The sequence below is a fragment of the Tenrec ecaudatus genome, chromosome 1, assembly GCF_050624435.1.
Source record: "Tenrec ecaudatus isolate mTenEca1 chromosome 1, mTenEca1.hap1, whole genome shotgun sequence".
Taxonomy (NCBI): Eukaryota; Metazoa; Chordata; class Mammalia; order Afrosoricida; family Tenrecidae; genus Tenrec; species Tenrec ecaudatus.
In genome coordinates this window covers 306,514,832-306,534,452 of record NC_134530.1, presented here as the reverse complement: position 1 = coordinate 306,534,452, position 19,621 = coordinate 306,514,832, and the positions used below count along the sequence as shown (strand labels likewise).

Genomic DNA, 19,621 nt, shown 5'->3' with positions numbered 1-19,621 from the left:
ATCCCCCTTGTCTTCTGTGGAATAATGACTGAACCTGATACCACCAGGGTTTCTAGGTAACTCACTTGGCTGGGGGAGTGCTCTGCTGCTAACAGAAAGGTCAAAGGTTCCAATCCGCCTGGAGACACCTTGAGAAAAAGCCCTGGTGTTCTTCTTCCAGGAAAACCAGTCACTGGAAACCGCCTGGAGCAGGTTCCGCTCTAACACCCTGGCATCACCCTGAGTCGGAACCAGCTCGGCAGCAGCATGGTTCCAGACTCTCCCGTCTCTGTGCCTGCTTTACTTTCCCCCTGGGGCCTCACGTCTCCAGCCTGGCCCCACTCTCTCTCTCCCGCCTCTCTCTAGAGCTGAGCATGCAGCGTTCAGAGGGTGGATCGGCATCACGAGCTTCTGTGGCTTTGCGTCTGTCGGCGGCAGCCCTGCCACCTGGTGCCCAGCCCATGCCTGCCTCGCCTCAGGTAACAGAACAGGGGACACCCAGTCCCTCTGCAGTGCCAACTCACTCGTTCCCCCGGACAGATCCTGCGACCGGTAGAGAGAGATTCCCTCCATTTGTTTGGTTGTTTTTCATTTTTGTACTCATTGTTATGAGCTCCTCCGCTGCCCTCAGAGAGTCCTCACTTTCCTGAATTGGTTTATCAGCCCCCAGAGAGCTGCTGTTGAAAGAGCCGAGCCTTTTTCGTTGTTTTTTATTAATTGGGACTAATACATATATCAAATCATTCCATAGTTCAATTATGTCCAGCAGAATTATACATTTGAAAACCAAACAAACAAAAAGAGAATTGTACATTTGCTACCACAATCAGTTTCCAAAGCCTTTATTGTTTTTGCTTTCTCATTTTTCTTAAAAAGGCCCTACACAAGAAGAGACGATAGAAACTGGAAAAGACACCACTCTGCTAAATCTACTTTTGTTTATGCTTGTGTGTGTGTGTGTGTGTGTGTGTGTGTGTGTGTGTGTGTGTGATAAAATATGTGCACCCAAACCTTTGCCATGGCAATCTGCTCACGTGCACTTGCATGACACTAATTATGTTCCTGTGTAACCATCGCACGCTATTTCCATCTGCTCTTGTCTTTCCACGGACGGTTTCTCGTACCTTGGAAATTGCCCTCTCATCCAGGAGTACATTGAGGCTAGGTCAAGAAATCAGTTAGGATTCTTAGTGTTTGGTGCATGATTGAATCTAGCGTCAGGAGGACCATGTTCTTCAGACTTTACAGTTAGAGGATCTTCACCTTCAGGCGCTTTCCTTCTGGACCTCTACCACGAGTGACAGTAATGCAGAAGCATAAGTGACCTAAGCACACCGGAGACAAGCCCACAGAACGGACCAGAAGCTTGTTGAAGTCTCCAGAGTCTCTGTGGTCGTGTGACTACCTTCAAGACACCAGCAGATATCTAAAAATTTGGAGCCGGGTGCAAGGAAATGATGAAGGGTGGGGTAGGGTGAAATGTAGTTCAGCCCAAGGGCAGACCTAGAACTGGGCTGAGGAAGGAGCCCTGGTACCCAGCGGTTAAGCGCAGACCTGCCGTCTGCTCCAGCGAGCATTTAAGCCTGGGTTATTCCACTCCATCCTCTGGCGCTGCTACGGGCGCATGCACCGTGACCCAACCTAGGCTAGTGCTGCGTACAGTGCTGCCCAGCCCCGTGTGCGCGGTGCCATGGAAGAAAGGCCGGGTGATTGGCTTCTGTCTGTAGAGATCACAGGCAGGAGAACCCTGTGGAGCAGTTTCACCCCATAACACCCACTCCAGCGACAGCCATGGGTCAGAAACAGGGTATGCGATTTAAACTCTGCATCTGTTTCTTTCACACGTAGGGGCGGGGGCAGTTGGGGGCTTGGAGGTCCATCTGAGGGCACTGAGAATGAATGGTCAGACCCCGTCTTTCTGTCAGTAAGTCATGGCCTTACTGAGCCTGCCCACGTCAGCCCTCTGCTGCCTGGCCATTCTCCCAAGCCCCTTTTTAGCACCAGTGCCCAAGTGGGCTCCCTGAGCCTTTCCAACAGCCACCAGGAGCCCCTCCCTGCAGCTGTCAGGTTCCCATCTCTCCCACAGATGCTTCGGCCTCCATCCTCCCTGCTGGCCCGTCCTCTTCTCTTCCCGCTCCTCCCCCAGGCACACAAGGTCCCCTTGCTGCTGAGCCTCCTTCCCACCAGTCCTTGCCAGCTCCCATGCCAGGAGCGCTGTGGCTGAGTGGCCAGTTCCTCCCAGAAAGAGGCTGTCTTCTACTCAGGCCATGCTCTCTCGGGCCCCTTCCTAGGCCAGCACAGAGCATTCGGCGGTCTGTGTCTGCGCTGCCCTGCCGGAGCCCACCACCCGGGACCCTGGAGCAATTGCCGTGTGGCCAGTGAGTGTGAGGAGCTGGATTAAACCCAACTTAACTGAAATAGCCACATGGCTACATACCTCGTTGTTTCCCTATTGGATACAAATGCAAAAACTGTATACAGGTAGTTCATAAAGTACTCTGTATACGTGTAGATTTTTAGCATTCCCACTTAGCTTTGTATGTATGTATTTTTAATTGCAGTAGAATCCATATAACAAAATTCACCTTCTTAAAGTGCACGGGCCAGTGCTAGTTCGTTAGCACACCAATAAATTTCTGTCACCATCACCACCCTGTAGTTCCAGAACAGTCTCATCATCCAGAAGGCGGTGTTCCTGCCCACTGAGTACTGATTCTGCGTTGCCCTCCCCATCCGCCTCTCGCAACACCAGTCTGCCTGAGGGCTCCCGTGTCATACGGGTGGGAGCATACAGTGTGTGCCCCTTGCGTCTGGCTTCTCTCACTCAGCTCTATGTTCTCAACATTTACCCAGGGCCCCTCTCAGCAGGGGCCATTACTCAGCCCTAAAGAGAATTGGAGTCCTGATGCCCCCATTGGGTGTCTGGGGTGGGGGTGGGATGCAGCAGCATCGTGTCAGTCTGTCCATCCCATTTAGGTTTTTTCTTTTTTTTTTTCTCATCCTGCTAAGTTTTGAGCCACTGAATTTTGGAGGAACCCTGGTGGGTTAATGGCTATGTGTTGGGCTGGAGTTTTCAAGATCCGTGGTTCAAAACCACCAGCTGCTCCTCAGGAGACAGTCTTTTTGCCCCCTAAATTGTTACAGTCTCAGAAAACTACAGGGGCAGAAGGGGCCCTACAGGGCTGCATACACTAGTGGTGACTTTCTGTGTTCTCTTTGCCATCAGCTGAGACTCAGGGTGCTCGGTCCCTGTTGGGTTCTGGTCGTGGCTGCTGCAGGCAGATTCTGGTTTGTCGGTGTCCGTAGTACTCCACATGTGTAATGGCGCTCGGTGGGGCGACCCTTGCGTTGTTCTAGGAAATGGCCCGTTTCAGCGTCACCACTGTTGGCTGCCGTAGAGTGGATTTCGGCAGGTAACGCCCATGTGACAGTACAACAGCCCCGGTGGGTTCTCTAGACTCAGCTTTACAGCACCAGGCTGGCAGCTCTTCTCTCTGGTGGAGCGGCTGGGTGAGCTTGAACTGTGGGCCTTTCGGTTAACAGCTAAGCCCAACTGGACTCCTGAGAACCACCACGCCAGGGACTTCAGGGCCCCCGTTGGGAAGTCTCAGGGTCTCGGCCCGGGCTCCCAGGGCTCCAACTTCTGATAAACAAGCAGTCCTGTGCTTGCTCCTCTGTGCACTGTGGGCGCAGTCCCAGCCTCCACATTCTCATGGCTCTGCACAAACAATCCCTAGCCCAGAGAAAGCAACCAGCCACCCGTGAGGGCCCGAGAGTATGGTGGGGTCAAGGGACATACAACACAGGGGGCACAGATCCTGGAAGTGTATCTTCTGATGCTCCAACGTTTTACGTACCCATGCTGGGTGCCATTCGCCCCACTGTGTAACATGAGGGAATGTCTAGCCACCTTGACGACCAGACTTCAGGCTATGGAGGCAAAGCCCCCTGGAAGCTGGCAGGACCCCCCGCACAGGCTTCTCCACGTGAGTGTCTACATGTCCTTCTTGTCCATTCCCTTGCAGCGGATGTTGATCCAGGCAGCAGGCTCCCCTCGCAAAAGGGCCCGGACGCCGACAATTCCCGCCCCCAGAGTGCAATCGGTCCGCAAGCAGGTAAGGTCAGCTGAGCCCGCTCTGAGGGAGCCCCGAGCCCAGTCGGCATGGGACAGAGTAGAACCAACTGCTCCACAGCTTCGTGGTTGCCGTCAATGAGAATGTTCATAGAGGAACCAGTTTCTGCACGCACAGGCAGTTCAGTAGCATCGACTGCGTTCTGTGAGCTGTACAGCCATTCCCTCTTGTGTTCCTATTCTGGCGTGTTCTTGGGCCACTAGCAGACTCATCAAGTTCGTCCCTGAAGGGTTTTCCTGGCTGTAGTCATTACGCGAGCAAATCCGCCAGGTCTTTCTCCCGCGGAACGTCTGGGTCAGTTCTAGCTGCCAGCGTGACACTTAGCGAAAGCTGAGCGCTTCCCCGTGGTGCCCCCCTGAGCGGGTTATCAGCTGACACCAGGCAGTACTTAGCAACACAGAATGGTCTCAGCGATCACTTCTCCTCTGCGCTTGGTGGTCCTTTCTGCTTGCTACCTTGCCCAGATGTTTCTTCTGGCAGCTGTCCAAATTTCAAAACAAAAGGCCAGCATTTTTTGCAGACAGTTTGGCAGTAAACCATCTCTAGGCGCTCGGTGGACAAGCAGCCCTCCACGCCCTGGGTGGCCGCACGGACTGGTAGCGAGGGTTTCCGGATTAGCCGATTGTGGGTGCTCCCGGGGAGACAAGCCCACACGCTGACGAGTACCACCCCTCCCAGAAGTGCCTCCTCTGAAATTCGGTTGTGAAGAATAAAACTTGCACTAACCTACCAAGAAGGAGCCCTGGTGGTGTAGTGGTTACACATTGGGCTGCTAACTGCAAGATCAGCAGTTCAAAACCACCAGCAGCTCCCTGGGAGAAAGAGGAGGCTTTCTACTTCAGAGCTGACTCCACAGCAGTGGTTAACCTGCCTGATAAGGGCACCGGTCATTGTTGAACCACAGCGATTGATAACTGGTCCACAAGCCTTTCCTGGCATAGCTCTGAAGGTTGAGTATTTCAGGCTTTGAGCGCTGAGGTGGTCTCTGTCTGAATCACCGTATCAGCAGCTGGTGATGGTTAGTGGCTGAACGCCACTAAAACATTTTCACCAAAAACAGTTGGTGGGCCAGGCTTGTTCGAAGGACAGTGGGTAAACTGCTGCTGCGTTACATCAACCCAGGCTGTTTCAGACTCAAGGCTGGAGCTCTCTTAGCACTTGGGCCTTGAGTGGCATCCTCTGACTGTCACTAACCTGGGAAGGTCTGTAGGGTTGTGGGAAGAAAGGTTTGAGGAGGCCCAACAGAAACCCAGGTCCTCGGTCAGGGCCCAAGTCCTACTTCCTCACTCACCTGCCTAGGCCATCGTGTAACTCCAGAGTCTTCCCCACCCTCCTCAGCAGCTGGGCCGACTCCAGTTCTCTCTCTGTAGATGGCTTTGACCTACTGGGTGACTCTGCATGTCACCTGTCTCCCTGGGCTTTGATTTCCTCTCCTGTTGACACCACTCATCATTTCTAGAACTTCCCCCTTGTAGGGAATGGTCCATTTTGCCAATATAAATCCAGGCCTGGGTCTCCTAGCAGGTGAGCATCAGCCGCGTCCTGCAGCTCTAAGGATCAGCTTTCAGAGATGGCGGTGGGGAGACCTGGGCAGAGCCGATTTCCTCATCCTACAATTTGGCTGCGTTGGGCTTCAATCAACATCCCCCCCTAAGGAACAGGAAGGGGAGAGGGAATGTTTGGTAACTGCCGCCATTAACAGCCGCCTCTTTCATCCTGAGACCAGAAGAACCGATGCTGTCCAGATACTATGACTGAACATTTTGATAAAGATTCTGCTGAGGAATCAGGATGAGAAGGAGGGTAATTAGAACAGAATTTCATATTCTCATTGAATACAGGCTTTCTACAGCCACAGAGCTGGGACGAACCCCTAAAAATATTGCCCTGAGATAGTCTTTAATCTTTAAACCAAAAATAACGCCTGGCGTCTCCAAAGAGCATTTTACTTAATTAGGAAGCCTGTCTGCCTGCAGCCTTGTCCTCTTTTAAGGAGCCATTTACATGGTTTCGTTGGCTATAGGAACTGCCTATCAACATGGGATTCAATGATGATGGCCACCTGGACAGTGAGACAGGCAGCCTGGAGGCCAGCACGTTTGTGTTAAAGGGAAAGGCACCTTTTGGCGAAGGAGGGTGAGAATATCCACACGGTTCCAACAGTGGAATCTGCTTCAAGGAATTATGCATGAGGAAACGGCTGGCTGGTCTACGTTTTGCCCCTATGTTCTAAACAACAGCAACAAAGTTTGAGTTCTGCAGGGAGATGGGTGCCCACCACGAGGGCCAGCATCTCCAGGGTCATTTGCTGGGGAGGTGACCTGACGTCTTGGGGATGGTGTGGGCTTCGTCCTCTATCCCTGCTCGCTCCCTCGCCACTCCAGGTTCCCTGCTTCCTTCCCCTTCTCTGCAGCGTAGCCATGGTTGCGTGTCCTAGCAGGTGGGCACCAGCCCCATCCTACCTAATGGTTTCCAGGTCTTCAAACCCCCATGACGGCTCCCAGGGCCCTGCCTCTCCAAGGGAACAGGCCCCCAGTCCTGCCTGGCCCCCAACAGAAAACATGCAGGAAAATAGCTTGACCTTTCTGCCCTGGCAGGGTCTGTTTGCACTGTACAGGCCCAGTTCTGCCCTTGACTTGGGTTTCCTGGCTAGCGGGTTGGCCTTCTGCCTTAGAAGCTGCAGGCCCTTGGCCCTGTACGTGGAGGGACCTCGTGGCGGTTCTTCTCTGCTGCTCCTTGGGCGTCAGCAGTCGGCAAGGGGACACACGTGGTTGGCAACACCAGTACAGCTCATTCTCACTCCTGTTGCTGCCGGGCTCCAGGGGAAAATGCAGTCTTTCCGGTCAGCCGTTCAGACCCACCAGTGGCTCCAGGGGAGAAAAATCGGGTCACCTGCTCCCGTGATGACTTCAGCCAGGGAAACCCCAGGGGTCTGTTCTCCGCATGGGCTTGCCGTGAGTTGGATGAACTCAACCCGGGCGCCCTTGTCCCTCTGGAAGGGCTGACTCGGTCCTTGCTGCACGTGCAGAGAAAGCAGGCGAGGACAGTGCCAGTGTGGGTGTCATGCAGAGGCAGGGAGAGGAAGTGGCCGTCCATGACGTCGACTGTGTGATGTTGCAGGTGCAGCCTGTGCAGCACGTGTACCCGGCACCGGTGCAGTACGTGGAGGGGGCAGACGCTGTCTTCACCGATGAAGCCATGTGCGTGTTCTTCCTCCCTCCTCCCCTACCCCCATCCCACTCACCTTCTAGCGACTCTTCTACCTCTGTGCTTCTGGCTGCATTGGGTCAATTCTTCTCTTGCATCATGTTGATGGTTGTCCTGGGTGTTGCAAACAGGCAGCTAATGCACATGCGCATTGCTGTGAACTGAGAAGTTGGAGGTTCGAGTCTGCTCAGAGGTGCCAGGGAAAACGGCCTGGTGATCTCCTTCCAAAACAGCCGCTGTTGGGAATCTTCTGGGCACAGTTCTACTCTGACACACACGGGGCTGCCATCATGTGGGGTCCACTTGCTGGCCACGGGCACTGGCTTAGTTCTGTGTAGTTTCATCCCATGCATAGACATGTGAGGTTAAGAGTGCCCGGCTGCTAACCAAAAGGTCAGCAGTTGGAAACCACCAGCTGTCCCACAGGAGAAAGATGTAGCAGTCTCTCTTCACGGAGATGTCCCGCCTTGGGAATCTTGTGGGACATCCCCTCCAACCTGTACGGCCCATGACTCGGGGTGGGTTTGAAGGCTGCATGTTGTAGACAGGCGTGACTGGCACCGTGTCCACACAGGAGGTCCCCTGCAGTCCTTTGTAGTTCTCCAAGAGGATGAGATTTTGATTGGTCAGCATTTGATCCTGATGGTTTGGGACCCACATGTCATGGAGCCATAGTTCCCATTAGAAACCCCACGGCACCTAAACGGGGTGAAGTTCCATGGTGACCTCTCTTTCTGACAGGCGGATGGCCTACACCTACAACCCCGAGCCCCAGATGTACGCCCCAAGCAGTGCCGCCTTGTCGTACTTCGAGGCCTCAGGTGGCTCCCAGGTGGCTGTGGCGGCTCCGTCCCCACCAGCGATCCCCTCTCACAGCGTGGTGGGCATCGCCATGGATGTCACAGGGGCCCCCGTCGTCTCCAGCCCGGGCACCTATCTCATCCGTGGGGGAGTGGACAGCATGAGGCTCTCCCTGGCCCACAAGTCTCGGTCCCGGTCGTCACCAGTCACGGTACGTGGGGCCCCCACCCTGGGGCCAGCAGCCCAGCAGGCAGGCCACAACAGTCTGGCAGCACCCACCGCTGCAGGGAGAGAGCTGTCTGTGAGCCCAGATGGCTCTGACCTCAGCTTCTCCCTTGGTAAAAGAAGGAGCGTGAATCTTATGTCAGGCTATTGTGAGACAAGACATCATCTGTCAGGATCCCTGGTGGCCTAGTGGTTATGTGTCGGACTGCTAATCCCAATGTGAGCAGTTCGAAGCCACCAGCCAGCTCCATAGGAGGAAGATGAATTCATAGGGGCAGTTCTACCCTGTCTGGTGGGCCCAATGGACTCAACTGTAGTGAGTTTGTCTCTGAGTTGTGAGCCTGGGATACAAGTGAAGTCGCCTTGTCCGTGGGAAGCTGCCGCCGCTGTGGCTTTTGTTATCAGTGTGATTATCGGCCTCTGAGAGGTTCCGTCTCTGGGGAAGAAGCTGGACCGAATGAATAAGAGGAACCGTCCCCCACGTAAGAGTCACACCCAGCTCTTCCCTCCATGCTCCTGTCCAAACATTTACTTAACCTGCTTTGAAAACTCCTATTTTCAGGCTGCCGCACCTCATTACATTAAGTAACGTATTCAGTAACTGCCAATCATATGACATAATTGCCAACCCCATGCACATCAAGCCCCGTGAAGTTGATCCATATTTTGAAGGGACTCTGCTTAGCCCTATAGTGGCAGCAGCAAGACCCAGAGGGAGGCAGTCTTGTCTTTGGTGTGTAAATCATGCCTGACATGTCAGGGTGTTTCAGTGATTATGAAAACAGATCTAACAGGGTTCACTCATGTGCTGTTTTTAATCAAATGAGTCAAAGAACCTGAAAACAGGTTGAAACATGAATGAATTTTAAAAAATAAACTCATTGTCATCTAATCGCTTCCAACCCATGTGAACCAAGGTAGGACTGCCCCTGTGGGTTTCCAAGACTAACTCTTTCAGGAGTAGAAAGCTTCAACTTTCTCCCACAGTGTGACTGGTGGCTTTGAACTGGTGACCTATTGGTTAACAGGCAAATGTCTAACCCGCTACGCTGAGAGCGATTCAAAGTAGGCTGTCCGTTAAAAGCTATGTCAGTAAAAGCGAATGTCCCCATCTGGTTTGTCAGTAGAGGGAACACTCCTATGCCTCTGCTCTGAGGTCTGTGCTGGCTGTTTGAGTGTTCTTCTTGTTGCTCCCTGTCCAGCTCCAGTGGCTGTTAGATAATTATGAAACTGCCGAAGGTGTGAGTCTCCCCAGAAGCTCTGTCTACAGCCACTACCTTCGACACTGTCAGGACCACAAGCTGGACCCCGTGAACGCCGCCTCCTTTGGGAAACTGATCCGTTGCGTGTTCATGGGCCTGCGGACCCGACGCCTGGGGACCAGGTGAGGCCACAGTCTGATGCACCCCTCCCCACCCCCATCCCCGGTCCCCTTCTCCTTGAAGCAGAAATTGGTCATTTGGGGAGCATGAGCCCTCCGCCTCCATTTGAGGCGTCCTAACTTGGGTGAGCCAGGAGACATCCTGAGTTAGCCACACCCTGGGGGGATACATGCTTCTGAGGTCAACTGGCCGAAAGGTTTGTGGTTCAAACCCACCCAGAGGTGCCTCGGAAGAAAAGCCGGGTGACTCGCCTCCAGAAGTTCGAAGCCTTGGGAACCCTGTCGGGCATAGTTAGTGGTACTTTGCTCCCATGGGATCTCTAGGAGTCAGGCTCAACTCGGCATCAGCTATCAACTGACCTACAGGTTGCTGGTGCAAGACCACCCCAAGGGGCTGCAGAAGAAAGGCCTGGCCATCCATTTCCATAAGGACAGGCGGCAAGAAAACTTCCCAGAGGCCAGACGGCTCTGCTCTGTAGCACAGGGATCACGTGGAGCCGGACCCACGCAGGACAGTGGGTTTGGTGTTTGTCTCAGGCTGTGGTGGTAGTTTGTCCTTTATTTGATATTTTAAACGCTCTGCCGTTGCATATGCAGATTATATTGTGATGATGTCATAGAACACCATGGAATGATATTTAGGCAATTAAAGACAGTTCATGAACTTAAATCCTAAATATCTATTTTCTAAAGTGAAGGGTTTAAGGTGTACACACAAAGGTAGAACCTAAAGAAAGAACAGGAGACGAGCTGATTCAGACAAAGACTCAGACTGTGTCTCTGCCGGCGACTTCCACAGTCTGCTCCACGGAAGCCAGGCGGCCCTTCAAAAGCAAGCGTCGTCTCTATTCCAAGACAAGTCATGTTGTTGCTAAATTTAAACACTTGAGACATTTCTGACTATAAATATGCTTTTCTCAGTTTTATAAAAATAATATATATATATTATTATATTATATTATATATTATATATATTATATATATTTTATAAATAATATATATATTATTATATTATATTATATTATATATTATATATATTATATATATTATATATATTATATTATATATATATGGTCTCAATAACTCATTCACTGCCTCACTGTCTCACTCACTCACTGTCCCACTCACTCACTGATTCACTCACACTCACTGTCTCACTCACTCACTGTGTCACTCACTCAACTGTCTCACTCACTCAATGTCTCACTGTCTCACTCACTTACTCACTGTCTAACTCACTCATTGTCTCACTGTCTTACTCAATCACTGTCTCACTCACTTACTGTCTAACTCACTCACTGTCTCACTCACTTACTGTCTCAAAAAAATATATATATATATATATTTACTGAGCTCTAGTTAACATATCCTACAATCAAGAGATCAGCCTTCTCAGGAGATCAGCCTTCTCAGGTTATGCAGTCATCCCCACATGCACTTTCAGACCTTGTCCTCCTTCTTGTCTCCGTCAAAGTTGCACCCTCCCTTCTGTGCCCCGAGGTGAGCATCAGATCACCTACTGCCTTCGTTACTCCACCCTTCCCAGTTCCCTGTACAGACGAACACACAAAACAAGGGCAGACAGCAGACAGGGACCCGGCACCGCTGTGTGCTTTCCTTGGGAAGCTGGTGATGGGACGTAGGGGTATAGCTTAGTCCTTTCTTCCTTTGAGATATTTCATAACAGCAAGTTGAGGTTTCAAAAAAACAATTTCTTGACTCTCCAGAGTCCTCGGGTGGTACCCATAGTGGTGCCCACACATACTGGCTGTCAGTGGAATGGCTGTCGGCTCAAGTTCACCCAGGTGTGCCTCGAGAGTAACACCTGGTGATCTCCTTCCAAAAAACTAGTCACTGAAACCTTTGTGGGCCATCGTCCTGCTCTGACACACTTGGGGTCGCCATGCATGGGAATGAACTTGACAACAGCCAAGGGGGTTTCGTGAAACAGAATGGAATGGGTTTCCTCTGCACAGGACTGCTCAGAGCCTTTATCTAATGAGAACACTCGAGGGACAACTCATGAATCTTTCACCAAGAGCCCAAATGCAGGCCAGGCAGGCGTCCCAGCTTGCTGTGGCCACCCCCCGCTGACCGCTGACTCTTGGGTGTTGGTTTCCAGGGGCAACTCCAAGTGTCATTACTATGGGATCCGCCTGAAGTCAGACTCCCCGCTGAACCGGCTGCAGGACGACGTGCAGTTTCCGGCCGTGAAGCAGCAGTCCTGGCACCAGAAGCCCAGGTGGGTGAACCAGGCCCAGGCAGGTGCAGGGTTTCCTCAGATACCAAGCCTCAAGGAGGGAAAACTCTTGTTTACACCCCGTCTCCAGGAGCCGAGGCGCCTGTGTAGGGTGTGAGGTGTGAAGAGACAGGAGGTGCAGGGGAAGAAAGTGTGTGTGGGTGCGTGTGCACAGACAAGGGTGAGTCAGAAAGTCGGGCCGCAGACCCGGAGAAACCTCTGATAGACACACATGTCACAGCGTGCAGCTGTTGCTTCCCCTTAGCATGGTCCCCGTGCAGGTCTGTTCACCGTAAAGGCAGTGTCTCTAGCCCTCCCTGAGGACTCCGCCTCGTCTCCACAGGGAACTCGGCATTCTCTAGGTTCTGGGAACACAAAGAACTCTGGGGGGGTGAGATGGGGGCTCCTAGGTGGATGGGGTGAAGTTCCCCAGCGAGATTCTCACGGCAGCCCTGGCCACCCACCCTCAGGGTGAGCAGGCGCTCTCTCAGGCTGGGTGGGGTGTCCCTTGGCACGGTGTCCCTGCAGCCTTTCTCACCTGCGCACTTTGCAAGGTTCTTAAACCGTCTTCCGATGAGCCCTCGTGCTCGGCCTGTCCTTTGAGAAAGTTTGTCAAGGGCACTCATTTGGAACGCTAAACCACGGTCACCATAGCCCTTTGAGCTTGCCTCTCAGCTTTGAATGTAATTGGCTTGGCAGATCCCCCGGGAAGTCACTGTTGTGATTGACTCCTTTATTGTAAGCCCCGTAAGGAGACTAAGGAAGCCCCTTACCGAGGGAACGTGTCTGTGGCTGAGATATGTCAACCCGTGTTCTGTTGAGGGTGACCCAGTGCAGGGACGGGCTGGACCCCAGGAGGGTACTCTCTGACTCACCCTCATCTGTAAACGAGGGGGCTTCCAAAGTACATGACCAGAATGGAATACAAAGATAATGGGGCTTTTTTCACGAACTTTTGGAAGCCCATTTGAGTATGTATATGTGTGTGTGCATGTACATGGATATACATACACATGTATGAAATCTCTTGGGTGCTCATTCACTCACGTGGATGCATTTGTTGTTACTGTTGTGTGCTGTCAACTCAAACTCATGTGACTCCATGTGAGAGAGTAGAACTGCCCCGTGGAGCTCTCTAGCCTTTGGTAGAAAGAGGTAGACTGTGTATGTGTGCATGTGTGTGTGTGTGTGTGTGCATGTCTATACATGAACACATGTATAAAGTGCTTATGTGTGTATTCACCAAGACTCACTAGAAAAGCTGGCAATCGGTGTCCAGTTCTAAGTACCAGCCAGTGAAAACCCCATGGGGCACGGGGCTCCGTCCACAGCCAGCCACGGAGACCGCACAGGGCCAGGCAGTAGTCTCTCTGTGGCGCGTGGAGTCGGCATGACTTGAGGGCCACTCCACAGCAGCCAACAACAACAACAACAACACATGTCTCTGGGCAGGCCTCCCACTCAACGCTGCTGCTGGGCTTGCATGCTCCGGGCATTTACCCAGCTGTCTTAGCCTTTCTTCTCCCGCCCTGCCCAATGGCCCCACCTGCCATTCTGGGTGGATGCGCTTGCTCTGGCTGGCCCTGTCGCTCCCAGGCCACGCATGGGCTCTGGGGACACACCACTTCGGGAATCCCCTAGCTGGCTGCCCTGCTCTGTGGTTCGGGGCAAGATAGACACCTCAGAATTCCCTTCTTGACCACACGGAAGGAACGTATTTGTGATTCGACACCAAAGAAGTTCACTGGTCACAGGGCACAGTTTTTACGTTTTCATTCTGCAGTGTTTATAGCAGTAGCCAAAAGGTGCCCGATGTCCATCCACAGATGAAAAGCTACTGAGACGACACAGGGGCACACCAGGGAGTCCTCTTCGGCCGTCAGGAGGGACCTGCTGGTGCCTGCTGCACCCCGCCAGTCACAGGGGATTACTGTGATGCCACCTGGATCAGATGTCTGCAGATGCACAGACCGGACCCTGCTGCTGGAGCTCACAGTTACGTCAGCCCAGGTGCCGGCCAGCCTCGAGGCCTGCAGCTCTAGGAGCAGGCTGCAGAGCGCACCCACACAGGCCGGGGCCACCCAGAGCCGCACCGCCACAAGTACTTAGGGGAGAGAGTCCACCCCTGTGCACTCTGCCCCAGTGTCACCCCGGCTGTTGGTCTGTCCATCCGTCCGTCCCAGGGGCCATTTGGATGTTTCAGCATGAGCTGCCCTGAAGGCTGGGGCATGCACAGTTTTCTTGTGTGGGACTGTCCTGGTCTGCTCCTATGCTGCCACAGACACGCTGTCAGCGAGTGGCTTTACCCAACAGATCTGCCCTCTCCCAGTTTAGGAAGCGGGAAAGGTTCAGACTCACCTGGCGGCTTCGAGGGCAGACCAAGCTGGCGACTGCAGACTGGACAAGCCTCCAGGACAGCTCCGCTCTGACACCCGGGAACCACTCGATGGTACCTAACACAGTAACAGCATCCACCGGAGGCCCAGGCCCCAGAGGCCCCGATGCGGACGAGGCCACTGCTGGCCCTGGGTCGAGCTCAGGCCTTGGAATAACATGTGCTGCCCTGTCTTTCTAATCCAGGGGGAGATCCTGTTGCTGAACACACACACACACACACACACACATGCACGCACTCATACATCCACATGCACGCACACATCCACACATCCATGCGCAGACACGTACACGCGCACGAGACAGAGACCTAGGACCTTTTAGGAAGTCAGTTTGCTCTTAACTCCGAAAGCTGCCAAGATTGTGTAGTGAGGTGGCGATTCTCACGAAACACAGCATCACAAACAAGGGGCGGGGGGGAGGGGATATAAAAGTCTATGACTAAACTTCACACAGGTTCAAACTACCTTGAAGTCCTAACACCATTTAAATAAACAGAAACTGGAATCTGTACGAGAAACATTCTCAGTGTGTTTAATTCAACAACCACACTCTGCTTGGTGGGGACCTACCTCCTTGGCCTTTTTTTCAAAAGATTGGTGAATGTTTCCAGTTAAAGTATTTGCAGGAGTATTATTTTTGGATTGCCTGCCTTCCCTCATTCTTAGAAACCCTGTCACCCTGCTGGCTTACAAAGATACCACCACTTGTATCTTCTACCTCTGTGCTTTCTGGGGAGCTTTTACCACTGCTAGTCCATGGTGGCTTCAGGGTGGGAACATGTAACCCCCTAAAATGCGGGTCTGTCTGTGCCCGATTGCTGAATGGAGAGGCCATTGTACGGCGCTGTGTCCTGGAGGAGCGGTCATCTATAACAATGGTCTCTGGCCTTCTGTACAGAGAGATAAGCGTTGTGAGCACATTTACTGCTTCCTGCGTGGTTGTGGGGTTAGGTAACACCCGAGTAAAGAAGTTCTTTCCAGGTACAGCACAATAAAAGCGCACGTGCATCCTTGACGTGCTGTACGACCAATGGTGATTTAAGTATCGCTTGCTTTTTTTTTTTTTTCCTTCATGGGCTTTGAACAGGGAACGAAGGTTTATAAGTACATTTACGGGTTCTTGTGTCTTACTGGGAAGGTCTGATTTGAGGGGTTAGGCAACAGTCAAACGAGTAACTTATTTTCAGGCCCAACACTATGCAAGCAGGTGGTATAGCGTCTTCAGCAGGCTGTGTGCAATTCATGGCCTTGTCAAGAACCTGCCTTCTGGTTTGTGAGCTCTGAGTAGCTGTTTTGCAATAAGAAGTAATTCATTGCATTGGTCCTGGACAAGCGGAAGACCCTCCTTTCTCGTCAGGATCAAGCCAAGAGTTGCTAGGTTCCAAGTGGGAACCCGCTCTGGTGGGTTGGAAAACACCTCCCTGTCTAGGGAGCCAGGGCCATGCCGGGAATGAGCAGGAACAGGCCGTCCATGGGCAGTAGTTACATGCGTGTGTGCGGCTGGTGCGGGGTCTTCTTATGTGTCGCCCCATATTTTCAACAACACTTTCACTCAATAAATTAAAATTGCAAAGATAGAACTGTTTTTTGGTTTTTTTGTTTTGTTTTTGCAATACAAATAAAAATGTGTGTGTGTTTTTTTAAAGTTAATTGTACAAAAGTAAGACCTTCCTATTTCATGACTCACTAAGGCTGACAAAAGGTTAATTATTTCAAAGCTTTAATGTCACCACCCCTTCTCCCAGTTATAAGAGTGGTCCCACTAAATGTTATCAGAAGAGACATCATCAGTAAAGCCGCAGCCTTGAAAGGAGACTGCCCAGGTACTCTTTCTTTGCACAGGTGATCTTCAAGACATGGGTTGGTGTGATCTTCGGTCCTCATGAAGCGTCCCTGGTGGCTCCATCCTGCCCATAATTTTCAGATTTAACAGAAGCAATGGCATGCCTCGAGGTACCAGCCTTCCTTCCTTAAAATCAGGAAACGGATTAAACAGCATGGATAGATAGCATCATCTCATCGATCTCTTCTGGAATGTTATTAGGGGATAACATGCAGTGTGGACCTGAGGACTTGGGGTGGAACTTCCTTCAGTGTTGGCTGGATTTGGTCTTGCTTGGCCAAACGTTCTCTGTGTGACTGCTGCAGTCCGTTACACAGTTTGGGCTTTGTCTTCTCTCTGTTAGCGAAAGTGCCTCATGTTTTAGATAGATCCGAATCTGGTATGCATCCTGGATTCACAGTGGTTTGCCAGAAAATGGACATCCTTGTAACCGTCTCAAGGCATTTGTGGGTGAGCCGAGTTCGTTAAATATAACAAAGCCTGGCCCCTCATCTTCATAGTCTTTAAACTGAGAAAGCATGTAAGGACCTCGTTTAACTCTTTCCCGTTAATTTCGTCATTCATGAGGTTGACGTAAATCATGATTTGGTTTGATATCCATGTTTTGGGTTATATTGTTCAAACAACCTGAGGCCACCTGTTCGAAACCTTCCCCCAAGCCTCGTTCCACCTATTCAACTTCCAGATCCTACTGGGATATATGAGGGGACACACACAAACACACACACACACTGGATTCCACCCCACTCCCCTCGACCTATGTATTTAAATCGTTTTACAAAACAACCTTATCACCTTCAAAGTACTCTCCATTACACTCAATACATTTGTCAAATCCATGATTCCATTCCTGGAAACATTTTTCAAACTCATTGGATGGCTGACAGCATCGTTTATTTCTTCGCCTCTTCTACATCATCAAATCACTGTCCTTTCATGTCCCTCTTCATTCTCAGAAACAAAAAGACGTCGCACAGAGTGAGGTCAGATGAGTACGGTCTAGGGGAGCAAGAGAGGCATGTTGTTTTTTGCCCAAAACGAGCATTGAGATGGCTGTGTGAGCAGGTGCATTGTCATGATGGCTAAACCAGTCCCCTGTCTGCCACAAATCAAGCCTTTTTTGTCTCACACTGTTACGCAGTCTTTTCAAAACCTCTAAATAGAAAACTTGATTAACAGTCTGAGGTAGTTAGTTTATTGTACCGACCTGGCCGATAAACACATGGGCTAATTGAAGGGCGGAGGGATAAATACCTCAGTGAGCCGCGCCTTTCGAGTTCTCGGGTCTCTTGCTTTGTGATGGTCAGACCAGGGTGGAACTGCCGTAGCCAGTTCCCTGCTTCAACTGGCAAAGCTCACTCTCTACAAAACATCCCCAAGGAGAAGCCGCATGGACCTACCCCGATGCACCCCTGGGTGCTGGAGCAGCCAGCCGTGTGGAGACCCCTGCCAGTGCTGAGATGCTTACACATTCATTGACTCGGCTTTCCTCCTGAATTTGGCATCATTGCATCTGTTTTGTGAGATGGAGGAGGATTTTGTGGGTTAGTACCGGACATATGGGTTAAAGGTGGACTTGTGGGTCTGGGCAGCACTGGCTTGGGATGTTTTCTTGATGTGCACTTAACCTTGATATAAAAAACTCTCATACATGAGTTTCTGTGGATTTGTTTCTCTAAAGTATCCAGACTAACACACAGTCTGACCTGATGGAATAAACTCCAAATGCACTACAAGTCAACATTTTCATCCATTCAGGAAGTTGATGGATGTCCAGAATGAGTTTTGTCACCAATCGACATTTCACCTTTTTTGAAACAAGGAAATTGCTTATACACTTGAGTTTTTCCCACAGCTCTGTCCTTGTAAGCTGTGTTCAACATCACAACAGTTTCTGCAGCACTTTTCCCAAACAGGAAACAAAATTTCACAGCTGGAGGCTGTTCTCATAAATCAGCCATCACAAAATATGAGTGAGATGGTCAAGCTTTATTGTGCCAACCTGGCCGGTAAACATGTGGGATTAATTGAAGGGCGGAGAGATAAATGGCTCAGTGAGCCTCGCCTTTCTAGTTCTCTGGCCTCTTGTTCTCTGATGGTTGGACCAGTGTGTGGCTGCCTTACCTGGCAAGGCTCACTTCCTTTGAGACATCCCTCAGGAGAACCCACCTGGACTTGATGCAGCCCTGGGTGCTGGAGGAGCCATGTGGAGACCCCTGCCAGCACTGAGATGCTTACACCCTCACTGGATTCAAAGACTTTTACCCACTGGCCTGTGATCCTCCTGCAGTTGGCATCATTGTGTGTGTTTTGTGAGTTTGAGGAGGACTTTGTAGATCAGTGTCAGACATATGGGCTAAGTCGGACTTATGGGCTTGGATTGGACTGGGTTGGGATGATTTCTGAATGTATATTTAACCTATATATAAAAGTCTCTTATACATATATGAGTTTCTGTGAATTTGTTTCTCTAGTTCACCCAGATTAACATAATGAGGTTCAAGTGAAAATGCTCTTACAAAAAATTCACTGTGACCAGAGAGAACTTTCCCAGGTGATGCCACTGGTTGCACTAACTTGAGTGAATTGCTTGATGTTCACTGAGCAGAAAGTATGTATACTACAAAAGTTTCACTCAGCAGAGCTTTATTTCCATTTTGGGGGGTGTTCTCCCTTGTATTAGTCTCGGTAGTCTAGAGAAACAAATTCATAGACACGTGTGTAACAAAGAGCTTTCTGACCAAGAGCAGTTGAATATTGAGAAAACATCCCAGTCCAATCCAGATCAAGTCCCTAAGTCTGATATAAGCCCATATGCCCAATACTAATCTATAAAGCCCTCTTCAGGCTCACGAAACACATGCAATGATGCTGAATGCAGGAAGATCATAGGTCAGTAGGTGGGGAAGTCTTGTGGATCTAGTGGCATTGTAAGCATCTCAGCCCTGGCAGGGCTCTCCGCTTGGCTTCTCCAGCTCTAGAGGTGTGGCTCCATCGGCTTCTTTCCATGTGTCTTCTCCACAGGGATGTCTTGCAGGGAGTGAGCAGAGAGAGATTGTGTCTCCCACCTCCAAGGAGGAAATACAGGAGTTCCCAGAGTCCTCAGGAGAAGACCATGCCCACACAGAGGCCTCATTGGCTATATTCTGATTGACAGGCAAGACTCCACCCCTATACTCTTAATCCTCAAATTGACACCAGATTATGTAACTGTCACACCTCTTGTATACTACTTAATATTACTAAAATCCCATCTTACATAACAGAAGAACATCCAATACTCGATCAATAATTTCACATGCATTCCATTAGGAAAGATTACAATACTGGGAAATTATAACCATAAAATTATTCAATTGTGAAAAGATTTAAAAAAATCAGCCACCGCCAAATGCCCCATTCCAATCAGATAAAGAG

At 50.9% G+C, this 19,621-nt stretch overlaps 1 protein-coding gene and 1 pseudogene across 1 annotated transcript in view; one reads left to right on the top strand and one right to left on the bottom strand.

Annotated features, from left to right (window-relative positions):
- The window catches only part of LOC142427305 (DNA-binding protein RFX2-like), a 37,711-nt gene extending 22,921 nt beyond the window's left edge, over positions 1-14,790 (top strand). The window contains exons 4-10 of the mRNA XM_075532547.1: positions 346-458; positions 4,005-4,094; positions 7,233-7,312; positions 8,061-8,331; positions 9,548-9,729; positions 11,849-11,968; positions 13,749-14,790. Coding sequence (XP_075388662.1) covers positions 346-458; positions 4,005-4,094; positions 7,233-7,312; positions 8,061-8,331; positions 9,548-9,729; positions 11,849-11,968; positions 13,749-13,806 — 914 coding nt within the window. The 3' untranslated portion in view covers positions 13,807-14,790. The remainder of the gene's footprint in view (positions 1-345; positions 459-4,004; positions 4,095-7,232; positions 7,313-8,060; positions 8,332-9,547; positions 9,730-11,848; positions 11,969-13,748) is intronic.
- Positions 14,791-16,148: 1,358 nt separating this feature from the next.
- On the bottom strand, positions 16,149-16,805 carry LOC142441141 (U2 small nuclear ribonucleoprotein B'' pseudogene; annotated as a pseudogene).
- Between the last annotated feature and the right edge of the window lie 2,816 nt (positions 16,806-19,621).